The sequence below is a fragment of the Orcinus orca genome, chromosome 12 (assembly GCF_937001465.1).
Source record: "Orcinus orca chromosome 12, mOrcOrc1.1, whole genome shotgun sequence".
In the NCBI taxonomy this organism is placed as follows: Eukaryota; Metazoa; Chordata; class Mammalia; order Artiodactyla; family Delphinidae; genus Orcinus; species Orcinus orca.
In genome coordinates this window covers 20,599,445-20,620,775 of record NC_064570.1, presented here as the reverse complement: position 1 = coordinate 20,620,775, position 21,331 = coordinate 20,599,445, and the positions used below count along the sequence as shown (strand labels likewise).

The following is a 21,331-nucleotide window of genomic DNA, read 5'->3' as shown; positions in this document are numbered from 1 at the left end:
GTCAGCAAAAGCTATGACATCTGAAGTTGCTTTGGGATATAAAGATATGTGGGTTTGTTTGAGGTTAAAACTTATTTGCCAAGAAAGGATATTTCCTAATTTACCAGGATTAGACAACTCTGAAAATGTACAAAGTTAGATCTGATTACAACAGCGGGGTCTAGAACCAATGTTCTCTGGTTTGGTAAAATTAAAAAGAGATTAAAGTTAGGAGATGGCAGTGTGCCAGGTTTTGTGTTGAAAATAAGGGAAGAAAATGAAATCACTGTCTCAGAGAGATATCCATACTCCCATGTTCATTACAGCATTTTTCAAATAGCCAAGATATAGAAACAACTGACGTGTCCGTTGATGGATGAATGGATAAAGATGGGGTATATATTATTCAGCAATAAAAAGAAAAGGAAGGGCTTCCCTGGTGGCGCAGTGGTTGGGGGTCCGCCTGCCGATGCAGGGGACGCGGGTTCGTGCCCCGGTCCAGGAGGATCCCACATACCGCGGAGCGGCTGGGCCCGTGGGCCATGGGCGCTGGGCCTGCGCGTCTGGAGCCTGTGCTCCGTGATGGGAGAGGCCGCAGTGGTGGGAGGCCTGCGTACCACAAAAAAAAAAAAAAAGAAAGAAAAGGAAATCCTTCCATTTTCGACAACATGGATAAACCTGGAGGGCATTATGCTAAGTGAAATAAGTCAGAGAGAAGGAGGACAAATACTGTGACATCACTTATGTGTGGAACCTTAAAAAGTTAAACTCGTAAAAACAGAGAATAGAATGGTGGTTGCCATGGGTGGAGTGTAGGGTGGGAGAAATGGGGAGATGTTGGTCAAAGGGTACAAACTTCCAGTAATAAGATGAGTAAGTTCTGAGGATCTAAAGTACAGCATGGTGACTCTAGTTAACAGTACTGTATTATATACTTAAAAACTGCTAAGAGAGTAGATCTTAAATGTTCTCACCACATACACACAAAAGCAACTATGTGAGGTGATGGGTGTGTTAACTAATCTTATTGTGGTAATCATTTTGCAATATATACGTGTATCAATCATCATATTGTACACCTTAAACTTATACATTATATTCAATTAGATCTCAGTAAGGCTGGAAAAAAAGAAAAAAGGGAAGAATTTCCTTCCTAGAATGAAATAATTTCTTCAAATAACTGAAAAGGTATGACCACCATTATAGTACTTACTATATGCTTGACCCATTTCATTTAATCTTCGCAATAATCCTCCAAATGTTTTAATCTATGGAAAGGGAAACTGAGGCACACAACTGGTAAACAGCAGAGCTGGATTAGATATCTACTGTGCTTTCTCTCTTCATTGAGCTGCATTAGTAATAATGTGCATTCTTCTTTATGATCAGCATGTACTATGAAGGCAATATGAATTAATTCATGATCATATTGGCCCATCTGGTCACAAGTCTTATTTTGAAGGTATTATCAGAACCAGAATAAGAAGTGCCAATTTCACAGTCAAAGTAATAATAGCACTAGAAATTTTTATCATTAGTTTTTAAATTCCTCATGAGTTGCTTATCATGGGCTTAAAAATTGAATTGATATTTTAAAAATTTCCCCACAGCCATCTAAACTCAAATCATTCGTTTTTTCCTGATCTGCAGAAACTTAACAATGGGGTAGGTTTTAGTTTTCACTTAGAAAAAAAAGAATTCAAATTATATGTGTGTTCTTTTGGTAAAACTTCCACTAACAAGCTTTTTTCTAAAGTGTAACAATTAGTGTCCTTCAGAAAAGACAATTTCTTTCTACTATAGCTTCTTTTCTTATTTTTTCAACGAATATATTATAATGCTTCCCTTCCAGTGAAAAACATCCTTTTGATTTTGAGGTTGAAGCTTATTTGCCAAGAGGGAATATTTCTTAATTCATCGGGATTAGACAACTCTGACGGTGTGCCAAGTCAAATCTGAGTACAGCCTCGGAGTCCAGGACTTTCATTCCCCACTCTAGTAAACCTGGAAAGAGACTGGGAATCGGGGGAGGCAGGCGTAGTGTTGAAAATAGGGGAAGAGTTTCCTTCTGTGAACTAAATAATTTCGTTAAAGCAGCAGCAAGGCATCAGTGGAACGGTCCTGAATTAGGGCTTAGCAATCCCGTGTCCCAGTATGTGGCATTAAGCAGGACGCTACAAAGACACCAATTTGATACACTAGGAAACAGAGGAGTAGGCCAGCAGATCTAAGCAAAACGGTATTACATTTGTTCTTGACTAGTTAGCCGTGGTTATAACTACTGTGATGTTGCCAAGTAAAAGGCAGAGTCCAGCAGGGCCCTCACTAGGTTCTGTACCACCACCTGACCTCGCCGTCTACTGTCTCTCAGTCCAGCTGCAGCGGCCTGTGTTGCTCCTGCTCACTTCCGGCTCAGGGCCTTTGCACTGGCTGCCCTCTCTGCTGAAAGCCAAAGCCCTCCCTCACTGATCTGCACTGCTGTCTCTCTCCCTCCCTCCCTCCCTCCCTCCCTCCCTCCCTCCAGTTCTCTGCTGAGTGTCCTCTTCCCCTTGTACCTCACCCCCAGCCTCTGTATTTAGAAGTGATCGAGGCCTCCATAATTCTCTTTGTAGTTTTTCAAAATGGCATTTATCATCATCTGATTTCATTACAGGTTTGTTTATCTCCTTCTTGTCCCCCCACCCCCAGATAAAGGGATGTAAGTTTCAAGAAGGCAGGGATCTGTCTGGTCTATTTTGTATTGTGCTGCTGTATCCCTAGCTGTTAGAATTGTTCACGGCAGTTATGAAGTGCTCAGTAAATACTTTTTGAATGAAATATGTTGGAGAAAAGTGGGTATCTTGAGTCCATAATTTCTCACTTAGATTACTGGCATATGATAGAATTGTCCTGTTAATTAGCTTTAAGAGGTAGCTTTTTGTTTTATTTCAGGCTTAAGATGCTTTTTCAATTTAATTTCTATTCTTTCCTGTGGCCTCACCTGTTTACATTTAAAATTAAAATTGTCAGCGTTAGTGTGCCTTTAAATTAGGCACATTTCATTCGGAGCCATTCTGGGGAGGAAGCAGAAGTGTACTGAGGGGAGGTTAATTTTCAAAACTCTTCAAGGCTTGGAGAAAAGCACTGAGTCCCTTTCGGTGATGTAAACAGGCCCTTGTGTGAATCAGATTCACATCTGCTGGCCATTGTTTTTGTTCTGGTCAGTATTAATCTATTTGTAATATGAGGGCCTTTTAAAAATTGTTGTTGGTCTTGCTATTTCTACATTGACAGTCGATAGTAAGGCTACTTGGTGTCCGTCGCCTTCCACATAAATTCTTTACTGTCTTCATCTAGCTGGTAGTTAGCCCTCTAAAACTCTGGCTATCATTCTTCAACTCTCTTGAGTAAAATAAGCATTTAGAATCTCTCATTTAATAACATTTTGTTCTGAATTCACAGTCAGGGGAAATGTGTGTCAGGCACAATCCTTATCCATCCCAGAGTCTTCTAAGAAGTTTTGTATGTACAGGAAAATCTCTGCCCAAGAGAACATGTGACGTTACATGAAGTTGATACACAGCTGACATGGATGTTTAAAAGGATTCATTCACTCAGCACCTAGTTATTGTGTATGGTTGTTTCTTACACCCATGGATTCTTTAAAAAGTCTAGGGGGAGAGGCAGTCAGTAATTATTAATATCTAATATTTAACAGTGGGATATAAAAGTCCTAAGGGAATCAAGAGATCAACTTTGCTGAGGAGGCTTTATGGAGGAGGTGACAGTCAGAGAGAGGAAGCTTCATAGAGGTAGAGGCATTTGGGATGAGCTTTCAGGATGAGCTACATTTTTTTTTTTTTTAACTCAGCCTCAGTTTCTTTGTTTTGTTTTTTTTTTAATTTATTTAGTTGTGCTGGGTCTTAGTTGCGGCAGGCGGGCTCCTTAGTTGTGGCTTGCCAGCTCCTTAGTTGCAGCAGGCAGGCTCCTTAGTTGCGGCTCGCCGGCTCCTTAGGTGAGGCACGTGGGCTCCTCAGTGTGGCATGCATGTGGGATCTAGTTCCCTGACCAGGGATTGAACCCAGGCCCCCTGCATTGGGAGCACGGAGTCTTTTTTTTTTCTTACTATTTTTTTTAACATCTTTATTGGAGTATAATTGCTTTACAATGGTGTGTTAGTTTCTGCTGTATAACAAAGTGAATCAGCTATAGATATACATATATCCCCATATCGCCTCCCTCTTGCGTCTCCCTCCCACCCTCCCTATCCCACCCCTCTAGGTGGTCACAAAGCACTGAACTGATCTCCCTGTGCTATGCGGCTGCTTCCCACTAGCTGTCTGTTTTACATTTGGTAGTATATATAAGTCCTTGCCACTCTCTGACTTCGTCCCGGCTTACCCTTCCCCCTCCCCGTGTCCTCAAGTCCATTCTCTACATCTGCATCTTTATTCCTGTCCTGCCCCTAGGTTCTTCAGAACCATTTTTTTTCTTTAGATTCCATATATATGTGTTAGCATACAGTATTTATTTTTCTCTTTCTGACTTACTTCACTCTGTATGACAGACTCTAGGTCCATCCACCTCACTACAAATAACAATTTCGTTTCTTTTTATGGCTGAGTAATATTCCATTGTATATATGTGCCACATCTTCTTTATCCGTTTATGGGAGCATGGAGTCTTATCCATTTCACCACCAGGGAAGTCCCAGGATGAGCTAGATTTTGACCAATGGAGAAAAGTTGCAGAAGCAATTAACAAAGATATGGAAATAAGAATGCAGAGGACATACTCTGGAAACAAATGGCCCATTTGGCCAAAGCACGGAGAAGAACTGGGGTTAAAGTTAGAATGGAAGGCTGACACTAGAGCAAGGAGGGTCATAAATGCTTGGCGAGACGTCCAGACTATATATGTGATTAACACCAATGCTGGTGTCACATCCCCAGGCACGCGCATTTATGTAAGTTAGACTATTATGATGACTTAGAAACTTCTTGGTCCTAGACACTTTAAGTTAGTCTGCAAAAATGTCTCTTGAGAAAGAGCATTTTTTTTCATTGCCATGTAAGAAATTAATGCTTACTGTAGAAGATATTGGAAAATGGTATAAAGAAATGGTATAAATGGTGTAAAGAAAATAAAAGATGTCCATAATTCCACACCCTGTTAACATTGATATCTCTTTTCATTTTTTCTCTTTATACTCCTTTTTTGTTTTCCTTTTATCAAAGCTAGGATCATAGTTGGTGTACACTTCCTGACTTTTTTTCACTAACAAACTTTGAACATTTTCCTATGGCAAAGAGTTTCTTTAAAAACATGGTATCATATCACAGAAATACAATGTAACTTGTTTATCTGTTTTCCTGACTTGAATAGGTAGGTTGTTTCTACTTTTTTGCTGTACTGAATATCCCTTCTTCATGGACAGTAGCCCGTGCTTAATTGTACACTCTTCTAAGCTCTTCATATATTAATCTTCATTAATCCTCATTTAATCCTCAAAGTAACACAGGGGAGTAGACATATTATTCATATCCCTAGTTTACAGGTGAGGAAAAGCAACTTACACAAGTAATTTTTAATAGGAAATGGTAGAGCCAAGCAAATCTTTATCTACTTTGGGAAAACTGGGTCAAAAAATATAAAGATTAAGGAGATAATTATATAAACATATTTATATATTATTATATATTACATTATTTAGTACATATTATATACTATTATATATTACTTAGTAGGTATATATTATTTAGTAGATATATGTTAGGAAATTGTTTTAGAAAAATGGTGTGGCTCTTCCTTCATTCTCACGAAGATTCTGATGTTCAGATGGGAACTGAGTTTATAGCCTAGTCAGCAAGTATCTACATGGCTATTTTCTGAAGGGTTTTGATATAAGAGTGACAGATTTACAGGGAAGGTACCTCTGGGCAGCAGCTTCTCCAGCACCTTTATACAGAGAGACTAAGATCACTGTGAAAATGTAGTTCTGGGTTCTAGAGCTGCATTGCTTCATATATTTAGTGAATTGCCTATAAAGTTTTGTTGGTGTAGGTTCTGCTTTGGTTTCTGGAGCCAGTGGATTTGATCAGGTTAAGCATCTTCCCTGCACTAGCCTCCCCTCCTTACCTAACCTAATTGCACAGCAAATGTAATGAGTTTTGAAGGGTCAGTTGCTGATTCCTTGGAAAAAATAAGACTTGGAGATCTTTGGGTAATACGAACACTGAGTTCTTTCTATCCTATGTTCTTTGATATTGATTCACAATTTCCTTGGGTTGTTTGGTTATTCCCCCTTTGTAAAACACTGATTAGATAGAAAGGAGGCCTCTAGGACAGAGAGCACTAATTCTTTTTTTTTTTTTTTAAATGATTTCCTTGAGAATCCCGTCCCATACCATGTGGTCCTTTAAAACAGACTATGGTATGGTATGCCTATATCCATAAACTCCTACATCTCCATACGTAGCAGTGCTGCTGGACACGAAGGAAAAGAGTCCTGTTTGGGGATTGAGTCCATCACTGTGTAAATAACGCCTGGGAGGGAAGGCATCTCATGCTTCCATAAGGCTTATCAAACCCTTTCTAGCATGAAAGCAGGCAAAGGATTGTGAAGACATGAAATACTCAGGATATATTTTGAAAGCCAGGGCAGTAGTGGGGAGAGGTGTTGAGGGTCAGCTTGTAGAATTTATTTATTTTTGCTGTGTTGGGTCTGAGTTTCTGTGCGAGGGCTTTCTCTAGTTGTGGCAAGCGGGGGCCACTCTTCATCGCGGTGCGCGAGCCTCACTATCGCGGCCTCTCTTGTTGCGGAGCACAGGCTCCAGACGCGCAGGCTCAATAGTTGTGGCTCACGGGCCCAGCTGCTCCGCCGCATGGGGGATCCTCCCAGACCAGGGCTCGAACCCGTGTCCCCTGCATTAGCAGGCAGATTCTCAACCACTGCGCCACCAGGGAAGCCCAAGGGTCAGCTTGTATAAATGGTGGCCCACTGAGGTGGTGGTCCAGAGGGCCCATCCATAGGCAAGTGAAGGCCTAGGGGTGGAGGAGAGAGGGCTCCTGAGACAGTTTCTGTTTTCCTTATTATTTGGCCCAGGATGGGGACTGAGAACTTGTCTATAGCTACAAAACTAAACAAAACAAAAGAAGAATAGAGATTTTTGAATCCAGTGTGAGGATTTCGTAATCATTCCTTTTTTTCTGTTGTTGCTAATGTTTGCTTTTACATAATAACAAATCTGTTTATGTCTGCAAAGGATTAGCAGTGGACCCTGCTTCTGGAGCAAAACTCAGACAAGGATTTACTAAACCTAAAAAAAGATTAACTCCTAGAGGCCAGGTAAGAAAAAAAAAAAATTAACCTCTAATCCAGGTGTTGCCGATCATCCAATGGGCAAGACAGTTACTGAGCCTTTAAGAGAATGAATCCATAGCAGGCCAGTCAGAGAGGAATTTGGGCAGATCCTGATTTGTGTTACTAAAATGTATGTTCTTGAAATTTACTCTTTTGTTAAACATATAGTTTGAAATGACGTTCAGTTTTTGCTTCTTGGATTTAACAGGAAAGGGGAATGATTTTTCATTTTGACCTGGAAGGTTACTGCCCTATCCCTTTTTCCAAACAAGGACAGTTCCCTGAGATTGACACTGAATAGGACTGCTATGAAGTTGGAGACTTTTTGATATGTGAATTGTTAAAACAATTAAAATTTTAAGAGGCGTATATTACTTAACATTCTCAATGTGGAAACAACGAAGTTCTAAAGTAAATGCCTTTTCTTTCTGCTTTCAGACTGGCTCCCTAAAAGTCCTCAGCCTGGATGGCTGTGTACCCAGGAAAGCCACCTAAGGGGAAGGATGGGGAGGCATCTGTTTACATGCCCATGATTTCTCTTGAGACATCATGTAGAACAAGTAAAAACTAGCTTCAAATTTTCTTATCTACTCCCTTCAAAATTTTCCCCCCAAATCGTTAAACAACACATCAACCTGTATGATAATGCTTGATTTAAAGATTCATTTGAAGCTTTTTTTTTTAAGTGGACATTTAATAAGCTTTTAAAGAAAATGTTGCTTTGATATTAGAAACTTTTGGTGAAACAGTCTTCGGTGTACTAACACTATTGCTTTCTAGGAAAATCATTTTTTACCTAACTTTATTCTGTATAATAGCTGTGAAATGTCAGCTTTGTTATTTGCTTCTAATGAACATTAAACTATAATTAGTAACCATTCCTATTTTGAATGTCCATCTGTATACCATGTATAATTGTCTCACACCAGTGTACACAGTTGATTTTGGGGGAACACTACAGTGGAAGGAACAGGTTACAGTAACCTTCCCACCCTGTGGAGAGGATGCTCTAGGTGGCCTCAGGCCATTTATTTATCATGGCCAACTTGGAAGTCAACTGTTCATTTCACCATTGGTTTATGTAGCTCTGTTGGGAGGTGGTGTCCCAACTCTTTTTTTCCCTTGGTCATCCTAAGGGTTAGTAAACTCTTTTTGTAGAGTCATTTATACTTAACTCTTGCTTTTTAATCTAAGAATTTTTTATCTTTTATTAAACTCAGGGAATTTTATTTAGGAGTAAGCCATCTTTTTCTAATTAGGAGAATACCGACCTACTCCCACCTGTGGTACAGCAAACATGACATCTGAAAGTCTTACAATCTGTATTTTGGGAACTAAATGCTATGTTTTATGCTCAGGTAAATCAGGTATGTGTTCTGGAATTGACTGAAGACTCGTAAGCCACATAAAAGTATTTATGGAACCTTCTGTAAATGGAATTTGGGAAGCTTGAGCTGAGGGGAGCTGCCACTCTACCACTCTCCGCTTGCTCTGAGAGACTGCCTTCCCTTGGAGAGGTAAGTGGATTTGTGAACTGAGACATCCCAGAGCAGTAGATTCCTACTGACGAGGTAACCTGTGTCCCTCTGTCTCATTTTCTTCCCCGCAAGTGAAACCGTAGTTTAAGGACCCACCATGTCAGTTCCACACATGCAACAGCCCGGCCCCAGGTAGCTTATCTACAATGCGTCCCACCCTTTATGGTCATCAGTATCACCTTTAAGGACTGTGAACCAGTTTCTCACATTTGGCTAATATGCTGCTTTAATGGGCGAACGAACTCAAGGTTTCCCTTTCTCTACCCACCCCCACCCTATTTCGAGGTAAAACAAGCAAAAATAAACAGTATTATGGGGGAATACTTTCTGAAGAAATCCCAATATGAAATAATTTCTAATTTGTACTAGAAATTAATAGTAAACACGATTGTAAAACGGGATCATGGTAGCCTAGCCTAGACAAAACTTTAGTAGCTAGTATTCTGACCTTATATATCAGAAATAAATTACATAGCATTCTGGAAGGATTCAGAATGTTATACAGTAATTTTTAGAAATAAGTTCTTAGCACTGTGAATTTAATGAAGCATATAAGCTCGTACCTTAAATCATAATTATTTTACTCAAAAAAAAAAGGGGGGGGGGTTAGTTTCTAATAGATGCTGACTAGAGGTCAGAATAGTAGTTTCTGTAGGGGATGTAATGGCCAGGAGGGGGCATGAGGGAGCCGGCCAAGGAACTGGAACTGTTTTCTATCTCAGTGTGGATAGTTCCGCGGTGTGGTTGTATATAAAAATTAATCGAGCCACGTGCAGAATTTGTAGAGTTTATTATACGTAAGATATATCTTCATATAGAAAGCCTCTAAACACAAAAGACAAAGGAGCTTTAAAAAAAGGTTAGGTTTTATATTTTAAAAACTCATTAGATACCAAATTCAAGAGATAGATTATAGTTACATTGTAAAACGTTATCTTTTTTGAATAAAACTAATATTGACTTAAATGATGAATTTTAAAATGCATTTACTTATTGGTGATTAAAAATACTTAAGCAGAATAGTATTTTTTAAGCCAGACAGAGCAAAGGAAATTCTTGTTTAATATATATATATATATATTTTTTTTAATTCCAGTAATATTCTTAAATTCCTGTTAAAAATATAATCAATATTAAAGTCAGTAAAATGCCTTTCTTGACTGACGCCTGGATTATTTTACCGCTTAACCTGGTTACACAGTGATTTTTTTTTTTTTCTGTCAGATGTAACTGACAATCAGTTTAGTCTTTAAGATAAATGAAGTGATAACTCACATTGTAGCATCCTGTGGAAAATATTCAAACTACATTTAAAATGCTTTTTTAAAATGGAGACATCTGTTATTCCACAAGAAATTGTTTCTGTAAAACTATAGGTTGGCTATGGCAATAGTAACTAAACTACATCCAACCCTGAAGGTAGAAAAATCCCTGAAAAGAAATACACAGCCTAGTCATAATATGCAATATAAAGGTTATTTTCTTATTTTAAAAACTCTCCCATTTTGGAGAAATCCAAACCTTTCCATAGTTCCCTTACTAGGCAGTGCCACATAAAGTTATTTAGTTAACATTATTATGATCATGGCTTACGATTAAGTTCAATTTGACAAACACCTATATATAGCAGCCCTCGTATGGATGTCGGTTATGACAATGGTTGCAGTTCCATTAAAGAATACTTGCTTATTAAATTTGGTACAAAGCATGAATACTCAGGACAGATTGGCACAATACATGCAGTTCGAGAACTCTCTTCTCTCAAGCCAGTCATCACTGAATAAGCCATATTCCAGTCCTGCTTTCTAACTCTTTCCTTGTATCATAACTGATGTTTAAAATGCTTCTTAAAACATCTTCCAGGATAAGAACGGTACGCTTTAAAAACCAGTCATCTGAATGCATGGTGGAAATGAGGCAGGATAGCTGAACCAGTGCCAGCTGGGAAAACATGGGGGATGGGGGGCAGGGGGAGCTGGCCCAGGCTCATAGTGCTCATGGCGAGTGAGGGGTCTTGTTGCTGCTGCCCCAGACAGCTTAACCTGTGGGGCAGAGATTCCCCAGGCCCCAGGGTGAGACTGCTATTCCCAAAGGCATTTTGGGTAGCAGGAGGGGGCAGCTGCCAGAAGCCCAACAGAGGGGAAAGGTCCAAAGAGGCAGGTATTGTTAGGTTCACAGCGTCTGCAGGTAGCTCCTTGGGCAGGTTTACTTTACCAGCACCTCCCTTGGCCAGATCAAAACCTGGGTTGAGCTTGTGAGGTGACTGAGGCTCTTGCAGAGGCAAGTCCTCAAGCAAATTGGTATTGCAAAATCCTTTAGTATCCGCTTTGAGGGGCAGGCTTGCAAGTGGGGAGTATGAGGTAGAACTGGTGTTGTACTTGTGATTCTGGAGGGGTGGGGGAGGAGAGCTGGGGGATGCTACGGGGTGGAGCGGGGCCAGGAGCTCTGGCAGCGCTGGCACAGGCTGGGAGGTTTGCTCCGAGGGGCCGTGGGTGTGGCTGTGTACCTCAGCTGGCAGGCCGCTTGCAAGCCCGTTCTGTGCAGGAGCCCCTAAAGGGAAAGGAGGCAGTGGGGCGGCCTTCAGCTGGAACTGCGGAGAGAGGGAGTGGAAGGTGTTCAGAAGGTCTCCGGACTGCAGACTCTCTTTCATCAGCTCTTGTGAGTGTGTCTTCTTGGTGTGTCGCGTGAGGTGGTCTTTGCGCCCAAACCTCTGGGCACAGAACTGACACAGGAAGTCCTTGCAGCCTGTGTGGACCACCAGGTGGCGCCGCACGTCTTTCCGGGTGTAGAAGCATCTTTCGCAGTGGTCGCACTGGTGCTTCTTCTCCTTGGCTCCACTCGGGGGCTTCTCTTCCGCGTGGGCCTTGAGGTGGTCCAGCAGCACCTCCGTGCTCCCTAGCTCCAGGGCACAGACCCCGCAGGTGAGGTCGCCACTGCTGGCCGCGTGCAGGGCCAGGTGCCTCTTGTAGCCCAGCATGGTGTTGTACTTCTTCCCGCACTCCTCGCACCCAAAGGCCATTTTGTTGGGGTCGTGCGTCTGGAGGTGGTTTTTCAGGTGGTCTTTGCGGTTGAAAGTCTTCTCACAATGAGCGCACTGGTGGGATTTCTGGGGCGAGTGGGTAGCCATGTGCCTAGGAGCAGAAGGAAGAAGTTCACAATAGACCCAGTGGTTTAAGAGCTGGAGAAACGTAGAGAAACAAACAGTATTAAAATGTTGATTGTAGTTTTCTCTAGGTGGTGGCATATGTGTTTTAGTTTTAAAATACTTTTCTGTATTTTCCAGATTCTACACATAAACGTTATAATAAAAAAACAGGTACTACGTGATGCCGTTTTCACACGTGTAAAGAATATGCTTTGAGAACACATTTTCCTAATGTACACAAAGAGATTTCTAAACAAATACAAGTATACAAGCATTTTAAGATATATGATCATGAAGAAATATTTTTCAGGAAGGGGTTTAAATGACTATTCTATACTCTTAAAATTTCTGAATTTCCAGAAGTGATCCAATTTGCCTTCTACACATAACCCCATACCCCTGCCCCCCAGTGTTGTTATTTTTATGGTTTCCAATACAATTTCTGCTTGGTCTTTATTGAGACAAAAAGTTCAGGCCTTAGACATAAAACTAAAAAGTCTATCATCTTTAACCTCAGAGAAAGTGTCTAACTGGACCCAGAATGCCACCCCCACCACCTGTTCTCGGAGCGTCCGCCTCCTGCCTCCCATGAGACCTTTACGCTGAAGTCTTAGTTTCTGCCGTTTAATACTTTCCTATTGGCTATCATGTCACATGCGTGCAGCCCGTCTCCATTTCTTCAGGATCCCTCTTAGACACCTTCAGCTCACTTCCTAAAGGTCACTGGTAATTCCTTCGGCAAAGTTCAAAAGGACTTTTTCTAGAAGGACTAAGACAGTAGAGGGAAACATACACTGACTGCGGCAGGTTCTGTGAGACAGGCACAAACAGTGTTGAGGAACGGGGACAATGCAACAGGTATTTGGGGGATCTGAAGTGATGCTGGTCTCTCCAAGTTTCACATGCATATTTAAATACATTCCTAGGTTGTCGAAAGGATTTTTCGAGGTTGCTGGAGGGCAAATAACAAACTTGATATTTAAACAGTTTTCTTTCTATTTGGTCCAGCACTAATGTTTAGGAACCCTAAAGCTCTGTTCTGGATCGTGTCCCTCTCCCCTTTTTCCTTTGTGAAGGATTTTTATCTGATTAAATTTCATTTATCACCCCTGTGTTAGATCAGTACCCAGTTAACAACTCTGGACCTGGTATTTCCTACCCACACTTTGCTGTCCTACTGCTGTCCTACCTATGAGAAAGGCTCGGGGGGACACAACTCTTACCTGAGCAATGACACTTTTCACATTCTACCAGCTACCACCCCTCTTTTTTGACTCTTTCCTCTGCCTGGCATCCAATTCTTCCTTTAATTTCCCCCTTCACCTGCTCATGCAACAGTTCCAATCTAGAACATGATCATCTTATGGCTGAAATTACTTCCACATTTTGTTTCCCTCCCTAACTTCTCCTCTTACCTCACAACCCAAGAAACCACCAGTTTCAGTCTGTCCTACAGTCACCAAGTACCACCGTCTTTGGGCGTCACCTGGACCACATCGATGATCTTAGAATTCCTCCGGGGTTAACTGCTTACACTGGGACTTCGTCTGCCTTGCCAAATCACCGTTCCTGCCCTTTGCTATCTCCATCTAACTGCTTTCATCCTTCGCTGTATTAAGTAAGTCCCATGTTCTCTTTTCTAGTTAAGCAAGTCAGTTAGTTTCTTCTTCAACCTCTGCTTATAAAATGGATCTTATGTTACAACTGAGGGACACAGGAAGGAATGCTGCCCTTTTTTTTAAAAAAAAAAGCAAAACCTAAAGCATCCTGCCCTCTCGCCACTCTTCTGTCCCTTTATTGGATCGCTGCTTCAGGCCAGAGAGGCAAGAAATGTCGGGGACTGCGGCAGGGAAGGCCGTCCTTGCATGAAGTACACTGCTTCCCTTTTCTGCTTCTCTTCACACCCTTAGCTGAACAAGTCGTTTCCCTTCCTCAGCACCACCACCACCTACCTCCTAAATATTGCTTAAGACATCTTCTTCAGTGCGGTTTACCACAGTAATCCCACCTAATTCCTGTCATTCCAGTAATCTGTTAGCGCCACTGTCTTTTCCAAATATTTATCTCCTATATGTGTTTTGGTCTTTATCCATGGTTATAATATCCTCACTGTGGCTTAACTGCAGCTAACACTGCTTTTGGTGTTCGGGTAAGGATAATTACTGTGTACACATAAGAAGCGGGTTGCAAAACAGGAAGCCTTTGCAACAAAATTGGTGCATACAGTAGGCACTCAACACACTTATGGCAACTAGAGATCAGCCGACGTATAGAACACATTTGAATTTTAGGCGTGTATAGGCTTATTTTAACAAATCAGCTTCTTATATTACATCATCTGTAACAGTGTTATTCTTAAGAGCCATAATTTATATCTCTCTTAATTCTTTCAAGTGCCTTCCTCCAGGGGCATTCCCAGATCTAATTATAATGTGGTTCGTGTTCATACCACTCAGATGGAAACTCTCTCCTGCTAAATTCTGACTCTTACCTATGCATTTATATGTTAGTCTGAAAGTGAAAGTTCATTTCATGAAAATTAGAGGCAAACGATGCATTTCCCTTAACCAGGTATCAAGAGGCACAGATTAGTGGCAGTTCTGTGTGTATAGCTCTGAAGGTACCATATATTCAATACATAACACACACAGCATTTATTGTCAATCAGCCTACTGTGTGACTTACTGATTTTGAGTATATATTATACGCAAATATAATATAAAAATCCTTTACAGGCAGAAAACTACATCTCATATTCATTTCCCTCAGGGAAGTGAGTACCTAATAGGCACTCAAGAAATACTGATAATTCAGACTAAATGTACTATATCTAAAAAAGGACCTATCTCCTAAAAGAGTAGTTTTTACCCTCTGTCATATCATGGATACCTTTGAAAATCTGATTAAATGCACATACTTAACATCTGTATACCCAACAGAATTCCACTTGTTAGGGTGGCTTTTAGAGCCAAGTTGAGAATCTGCTCCAAAAGCCAACGCTCGGAGAGGAACCCGCCCCCCTCCATGCTTACTCTCAGAACCTAGACAAGCTCTCCGTATTTCATACCTGGACTGTTAACAACAGATTGCAAATCAGTCTACAGGCCTCTTCCCTCTTCTCCAGATTACTACCAGAGCCATCTTTCTAACACCCTGACCAAATCATGTTTTTCAGTTCTTAGACTTACCAGAAGAAAACAAACCCTTTAGGACAGCAGACAAGGCCTGTTTTGAGCTGCTTCCTTCTCCCCTACACTTTGGGCCTCACCTCCATTCTCATCCGCCGCTACCCTCTGTGCACGTGTGCTTCAAGGACAAGGCTTAGGGCTTTCCCAGAACCTCCTTCCTCACTGTCTGCCTCCCATTCATTCTTTAGATCACAGCTAAAGACTGTACCTTTCTGAGGAGCCTCCCCAGGTCTCATCAAGCAGTGGAGAACAACTTCCGCCACCTGCATAGCTCTGTCAAAGCCCTTAGATTACATTTTAATGGTGTTTGCATGACTATCTCCCCAGCCATGTGTCTTCTCATCTTTCTGTCCTTAGGCCTGGCTTATTGCAGGAACACAAGAAATATTTGTTGAAAAAGTGAACTGGACACTGCAAAGCACAACTGTCATACAAAAACTATAGTAATCACTGGAGGTACAGCCATAAAGGCTAAAATGCATCCACATTCTGCATCCCTTTTCCCCTGCAGTGTTTGGTCTGAGGGCTAGCAAAGCCTTTTAAAGGTATGTGTAAAAGTACATACCTTTTCTAAAGCCTCTCACCTCATTAATTTATATCTGGAAATGAAGGCTTTGCCACAGTCTGGCTGCAAGCACTTGTAAGGTCGCTCCCTGGAGTGGGAATAATTGTGGATAGTGAACTTCTCCAGGGTGAGGAACGTCTTGCCACATAATTGGCAGGGGTAGGTGGCCATGGGCTTTGTCTCTCACACCTTCCTTTTCAGATGCGCTGACCAAATGCTGTGCCATTTAAGTACAAATAGAAGGACGGTGCTGAGCACATCAGCAGAGCCACAGCAGCTGACCGCCAGGCCAGGGGGGAGGCAGCGTTGTGGTCCCGGACCTGGTTCTACCCAGACATGGGCCTCTCAGTTACCACTATCTCTGCTTCCTGCTTCCCACATCCCAGTTTCCACGCAGTCTCAGGTTGAGAGGAGCAAGTCTGAGGCATGGATGAGGTTCCAGAGCGGAAAGGCAATCGGCATCACTAGAGCTGGGGCACGTCCTGGACCACCAAACTGTCTGTGGAGAGAAGGGGAACAGTTTCCTTGCATTTCATCTGAAAACAATGCTGCTCCTCCCCCACCAGTTCAGCATCAACTCCCCAGAATCAACGTGTTCCTTTAAATGGCTTGAACGCAGCACAACTCTGCATCCTCCTGTGTGCTTTAAGAGGTCCTTCTGCATATAAGTCCACCTGTCTGTGCTTCTCCTGGGCGGCAGGAGTCAAGCGCACAGTGTTTTGACGGTAGATGAAGCGCACTTTCCCTTGTGATAGAGACGGCTATTTCCATAGAGTCGGTATTATCGACTTCAAACCATGATTTCGGGTCATTGCGAAGTTCAGTCTGCCAATTCAAAGAAAAAACAAAAAAACCTCCCCAGTGTGTTCAAGTGTTTTACTGGTACAGAAAAAAAAAAAAATCATCCCTGCTTATTCAAACCATGGGCCAGTCCTCTTCACTCACTGTTGGCAGAACATAAGTTGTTTATCACACCTGTTTAAACCTCCAGGGGATGAGCCGAAATAATCTGTATACATATAAGTTAATTTGTTTGTGAGGTTACCGTGCAGGACTCAAGTCTACGATGTAAACAAAGTGGGAATAAAGCTAGTTTAGTTCACTGATGTGGTACCTTCAGAGGGGAGACGAGAGATTCCCACAGAGACAAAGGGACAGCTCGGGCAGAGCTCAGAGCACATTTAGATGTGCAGGCACCATCCTCCAGGAAACTGTTCTACTCTTCTTTTCCCCTTTCGTTTATGGGGACATTTCCTCATTCCCCAGCCCCAGCCTGGGGGACCAGCTACCTGTTGGAAGGCCACTCCTAGGAGGTGGGCTTGCCGCCTCAACCTGCCTCAAATCCCAGTTATTAGCACCCTTCCAACCCAGGCAGATCACCCAAATCCAGGCTCTTCTTCTACCAACAGACCATCATTTGGAAGCCTTAAGAGTCCAAAGCAGCATCATGAACAACACAGTAAAGGCCTGGCTACCTAGAATCCTGTGCTATTCTAGACAGAGTTAATCCTCAGGCAATGGACATTAACCTTTCAAGTGCCAATATTTAAAAAAAAAAAAAAAAAAAAAGATAGCATACTGTATGCTTACATTAAACACACTGGAGTAGCTTTTGTACCCAGGCCAGCTTTTTCTGAACTTTGTCAAGTGAGCAGGGCACTCATGGCAACCTGACCAATCCCAGCAGGTCTTCAAGGCGTCTATTCCCTGCAGTCATTCATTTATTGCCAACTCCTTTAGAGCTGCTCTTTACTGTTAAAAGTTAATTTTTACTTACCTTTGTAGTTACTTTCAGATCAGAAAGTTGGAGTCTAGCTAGATGGAATTTTACTATTATAATAGTTCAAGCATCTTTAAACATATCAGCACCTAGCACATGCAACATAGACAAACACATTCCTTTTTTAAGAGGCAAAAAGTGCAGGAAACTTCTTGTGTTCCTCATCAGCTAGCTCGGGTGTTTTTAGTGTCTGGTCAGAGTTCACAAGGAGCCAGCACCAGGCAGACACCCCTCACCATCCTGCCCCACCTGCTTGGAACCTTCAGAGCTGACGTGTGCACTTTGACCTGAAGCTTCAAGCACTGATCCAAAGCCGGGGACACCGGCGTTCTCAGCTAGCATCTTGGCACCAAACCTCCCTTCTGATGGCGACACACACAAATGTGTGTGTTATTCCTCTGTGACCAAATGTGACTTGAACTGAGCCCCTGTCCCAGCTCTGTCCAAACCCCTCTCCCCCAGCTCCTTGCTCCTGCAGCGTCTGCCAGCTCACCTCGCTGCCCGGCCTCGAGGCATCTCTACCACCCTGGCCACAAAGTAATTCCTTCCAGGAATTCTACCCTGTGTGGCCGAGTTTTTGCTGCCAGGACTCGTGGTGTGTCCTACTTCTCATCCAGCCTAAGTCTGGCTATAATACTGGCCCAGCTATAAAGGCATAGAATTTATCATCATCATTAAATATACTCATTCACTGGAAATTGCTGTGTTTTTTCCAGGTCTATTTTAAGAGATTAAAATGTACACACAATATGAAGTTTGAAATTCATTTTTTTCTTGTTCTCTTTATAGCTGAACTCAGAATAGCGCTAGTCACTCAGGAGGAGCTGGTCTGGCTTCTCACCTACACCGATCCCCTGCATGTATGCTTTAAACGCATTCTCCCCAGCTGCTGCTTTATGAGAGATGACCAGTGTCCAACAGAACTTTCTCTGACGGAAATGGATGGCTATCAAAATGTGATACCGAGAAACAAAATTTTCTTATTTAAGTAGCCACAGGAGGCTAGTGGCTGCTGTACTGGAAGACACAGGCACTCTCAGTTTCACTGTCAAAAGAGACGCAAGGCAAGGCTACCCTTTCCTTCAGGCACAGCTATGCCGCTCATTTGCCCTCAGGCGTTTCCCTGAAGCACAAAAGGTATTTATGTAGATCCAGTCATTTGTTTTATGAATACAGTAGAAAGATTCCCTGCTTCAAATTCCAGCTCACCCCTTTGTTAGCTGTCCTGAGTTTCAGTTTGTGTTATCCATCTGATGCATGTAAATGAGCTGGTAGGGACAACCAACTGAAACAAGATGGATCTGAAAGTACCCTGTAATCTAAAAACACCACACAAATACACGGTAGCATTTATAAACACTGGGATTAAAAGCAGAAACCATCAGCTGCAAACTGGCACATGGTTCTAACCACTGAGCTATGGATATAACAGAAAAGAGACACACGTTCTCTCCTATGTATGCTTCATAGTGGGAGGACCCAGTAGCCTGGATAATACACATGCTCAACACACACAGGACATACGAGGTTGCAAGTAAAAACTGGCCCGAGCTCATTGTTTCTCAACAGATACCAACTTTGATTGCTCACCAACGCACCAAGCATACAAAGGAAAAATAAGATTTATTCAAGAAAAAAGTACCTGCCTTTAGCACTGAATGAAGTTTTCCCAGATGCACTTTCCAGCCACTTCCCTAGATTGAGAAGTCCAACAAGCTGTAGACCTCATTACCTTTCCCTCTCGGGCCTTCAAAGACGGTGGGTATATAATCAAGGCGTTTTAGACATGGCCATACTGTATTTAAATGTGAGACATTTCCTCCAACTCTTTCCCCATTAAACTTGCAAAGAACAACAACAAAACATTAAGTCACTTAAGCATTTTTGTACTTATTAAACTTATTGCATTAATGCCTTTGCCAAGACTGTTATCTTTCTGAGTTTTGGTCTCTGTGTTAAATACACCTAGTCCAACCCTAAGTGCAAAATTGGTCCTCAGATGTTGAACTGAATGAATTTATAATAGTAAACATTCCTCAGTTTCTTCAGGAAGGCTTTCTTTAATGATGAACTCAAATTCACAACTAGTTATAACATTTCATTCACCATAACTCTGTATTTCATTAATATGGATCTTCAAATATAAATATTTGCACTGTTTTCATGATACAATCACAAACTATTATAAACACAGTCTTCCCAACAGATTATAAATTCATCGTGGCTGAGGATCAAAGCCCAGCTATTTTTAAAAAATAAACTGTGTGGATACTACAGCATCTCCCATCACCATGTACTTGACCAGTACTGGCTGGCTGCTGCTGATTCCAATCTTTGGTTGAAACCTGATGAGCTCTCTGGCCACCACGCCCTTCAAACAGACTTGTGATTAACTTTCTATTATTTGGCAAACCTCCAACAGTCCTAACGGAGAACTAACAAAAGGGATGGTCCTGATGATAGTCCGCTCTGTAACTTGACATGCAGATTGCATTTGAGTCTTAAATACGGTAATAGTTCAACACCTGTCACCCTGGAAAGATAGTAAGTCTTCCCCCAAAACATCTCAGGACATAATTTTCAATCCCCTTGATTCTAAAAATACTGAGTGAGTGATACAGATCTGCCAGTATGCCAAAGAAGGCTTGTGCCATCTGCTTCATTCTGTTCATGCTGATTATTTTGGGGATGAGAGAGCATCAGATTGGAATAAGAACATATATATATGGCAACAGCCAGGAAGGACTGTGTTCCCTGAGGGCTGATGGTATATGACGGCGGAGGGAGAGGTCAGGGCACAAGTGTAGTTCCAGGACGTCCCCAGTGCTGCGTAACACAATCAGCTAATGGGAGACAAATGTTTTACAACATTCTCAAAATAAACTATGACTTCTGGCTTCTATTTCCATTGTCCCCAGTGACACGATGCAAGGCCCATTTCTGAGAGGAAACTGAATTTCCATTTTTAGTCTCGCAACATGGGAACTCTTAAGTTCTTTTCTTGACTCCATTCATCACTCCTTGTGGACAAGAAGGTTCTACTCCGGACTTTTCTCTCTCCTAGTCCTGAAATCTGGGATTGCTTTCATAGATATGTATTAAGGCCAGTTTTAAAAGGGCTCTAATACGCTGTTTCTTCTTACACTCACAAAATATGAAAGAGCCAATCATGGAGCAGGGCAGGTGGAAATGCATTGTTTATTTGGCTCCAGGAGGCTCCTAGAGAGGGCGCTCCCCTCAATATTTGAAGGACTCTGATAGCAAGTCTCTATCATCTATGAAAAAACCATCCAGAAACATCAGCTGGAGGAAGAAGCTACTCAGAACCTCCAGGTGGTTGCTACTTCTTGTTTTTCATTATGCGCATGCATTGTAAAACTTGTTAGGTGTTGTATCTGAGCAAGCATGGTGTTAGAAGAGTTGGGGCTCATTATATGTCTCATCAGCGAAAGAGGAGCTCTTGGGGCTGGATTAGTAACCTGGTTGAGGATTACAGATGTGAAGCTTGACGAGTACCCTACCAGATGGCTGTGGCTGGGTTTTCAACCTTAACTGAGAACAGGGGTTCGTAAGTGGGGCCCATGGCAGAGGTTCCAGGGCCCATGGCTGAGAATTCTCAAAAATTAGGAGGCATGTGTATTAGAGTTCTTAAGAGGAGAGGGACCATAGCTTTCTTCAGATTTTCTAAGGAGCTCTAGATTTAAACAGGTTAAAGGACACTGACTTAGATGAAAAAAGGGAAAATCCCTCTTGGTGCTATCAATTCAGTTTCACTTTTCACAAAGTCACTGATA

At 42.0% G+C, this 21,331-nt stretch overlaps 2 protein-coding genes across 13 annotated transcripts in view; one reads left to right on the top strand and one right to left on the bottom strand.

Annotated features, from left to right (window-relative positions):
• ZC2HC1B (zinc finger C2HC-type containing 1B) overlaps positions 1 to 10,076 on the top strand; it is a gene marked incomplete at its 5' end in the record, with an annotated part of 36,331 nt that extends 26,255 nt beyond the window's left edge. The window contains 2 exon segments of the mRNA XM_049695628.1: positions 7,224 to 7,306; positions 7,760 to 10,076. Of these exon segments, the coding sequence (XP_049551585.1) occupies positions 7,224 to 7,306; positions 7,760 to 7,816 (140 nt within the window).
• The window catches only part of PLAGL1 (PLAG1 like zinc finger 1), a 100,006-nt gene continuing 88,305 nt past the window's right edge, over positions 9,631 to 21,331 (bottom strand). For 5 of the 12 annotated variants that reach the window (XM_033405808.2, XM_033405824.2, XM_033405810.2 and 2 more), the window contains 2 exons: positions 15,777 to 16,256; positions 9,631 to 11,990 (listed from right to left, as the gene is read on the bottom strand). In XM_033405808.2, coding sequence (XP_033261699.1) covers positions 10,751 to 11,990; positions 15,777 to 15,928 — 1,392 coding nt within the window. In that variant the 5' untranslated portion in view covers positions 15,929 to 16,256 and the 3' untranslated portion in view covers positions 9,631 to 10,750. Of the gene's footprint in view, positions 12,038 to 12,797; positions 12,957 to 15,400; positions 15,556 to 15,776; positions 19,379 to 21,331 lie in introns of those variants that run through there. The other 7 variants (XM_012536857.3, XM_033405830.2, XM_033405811.2 and 4 more) reach the window with 7 other exon arrangements.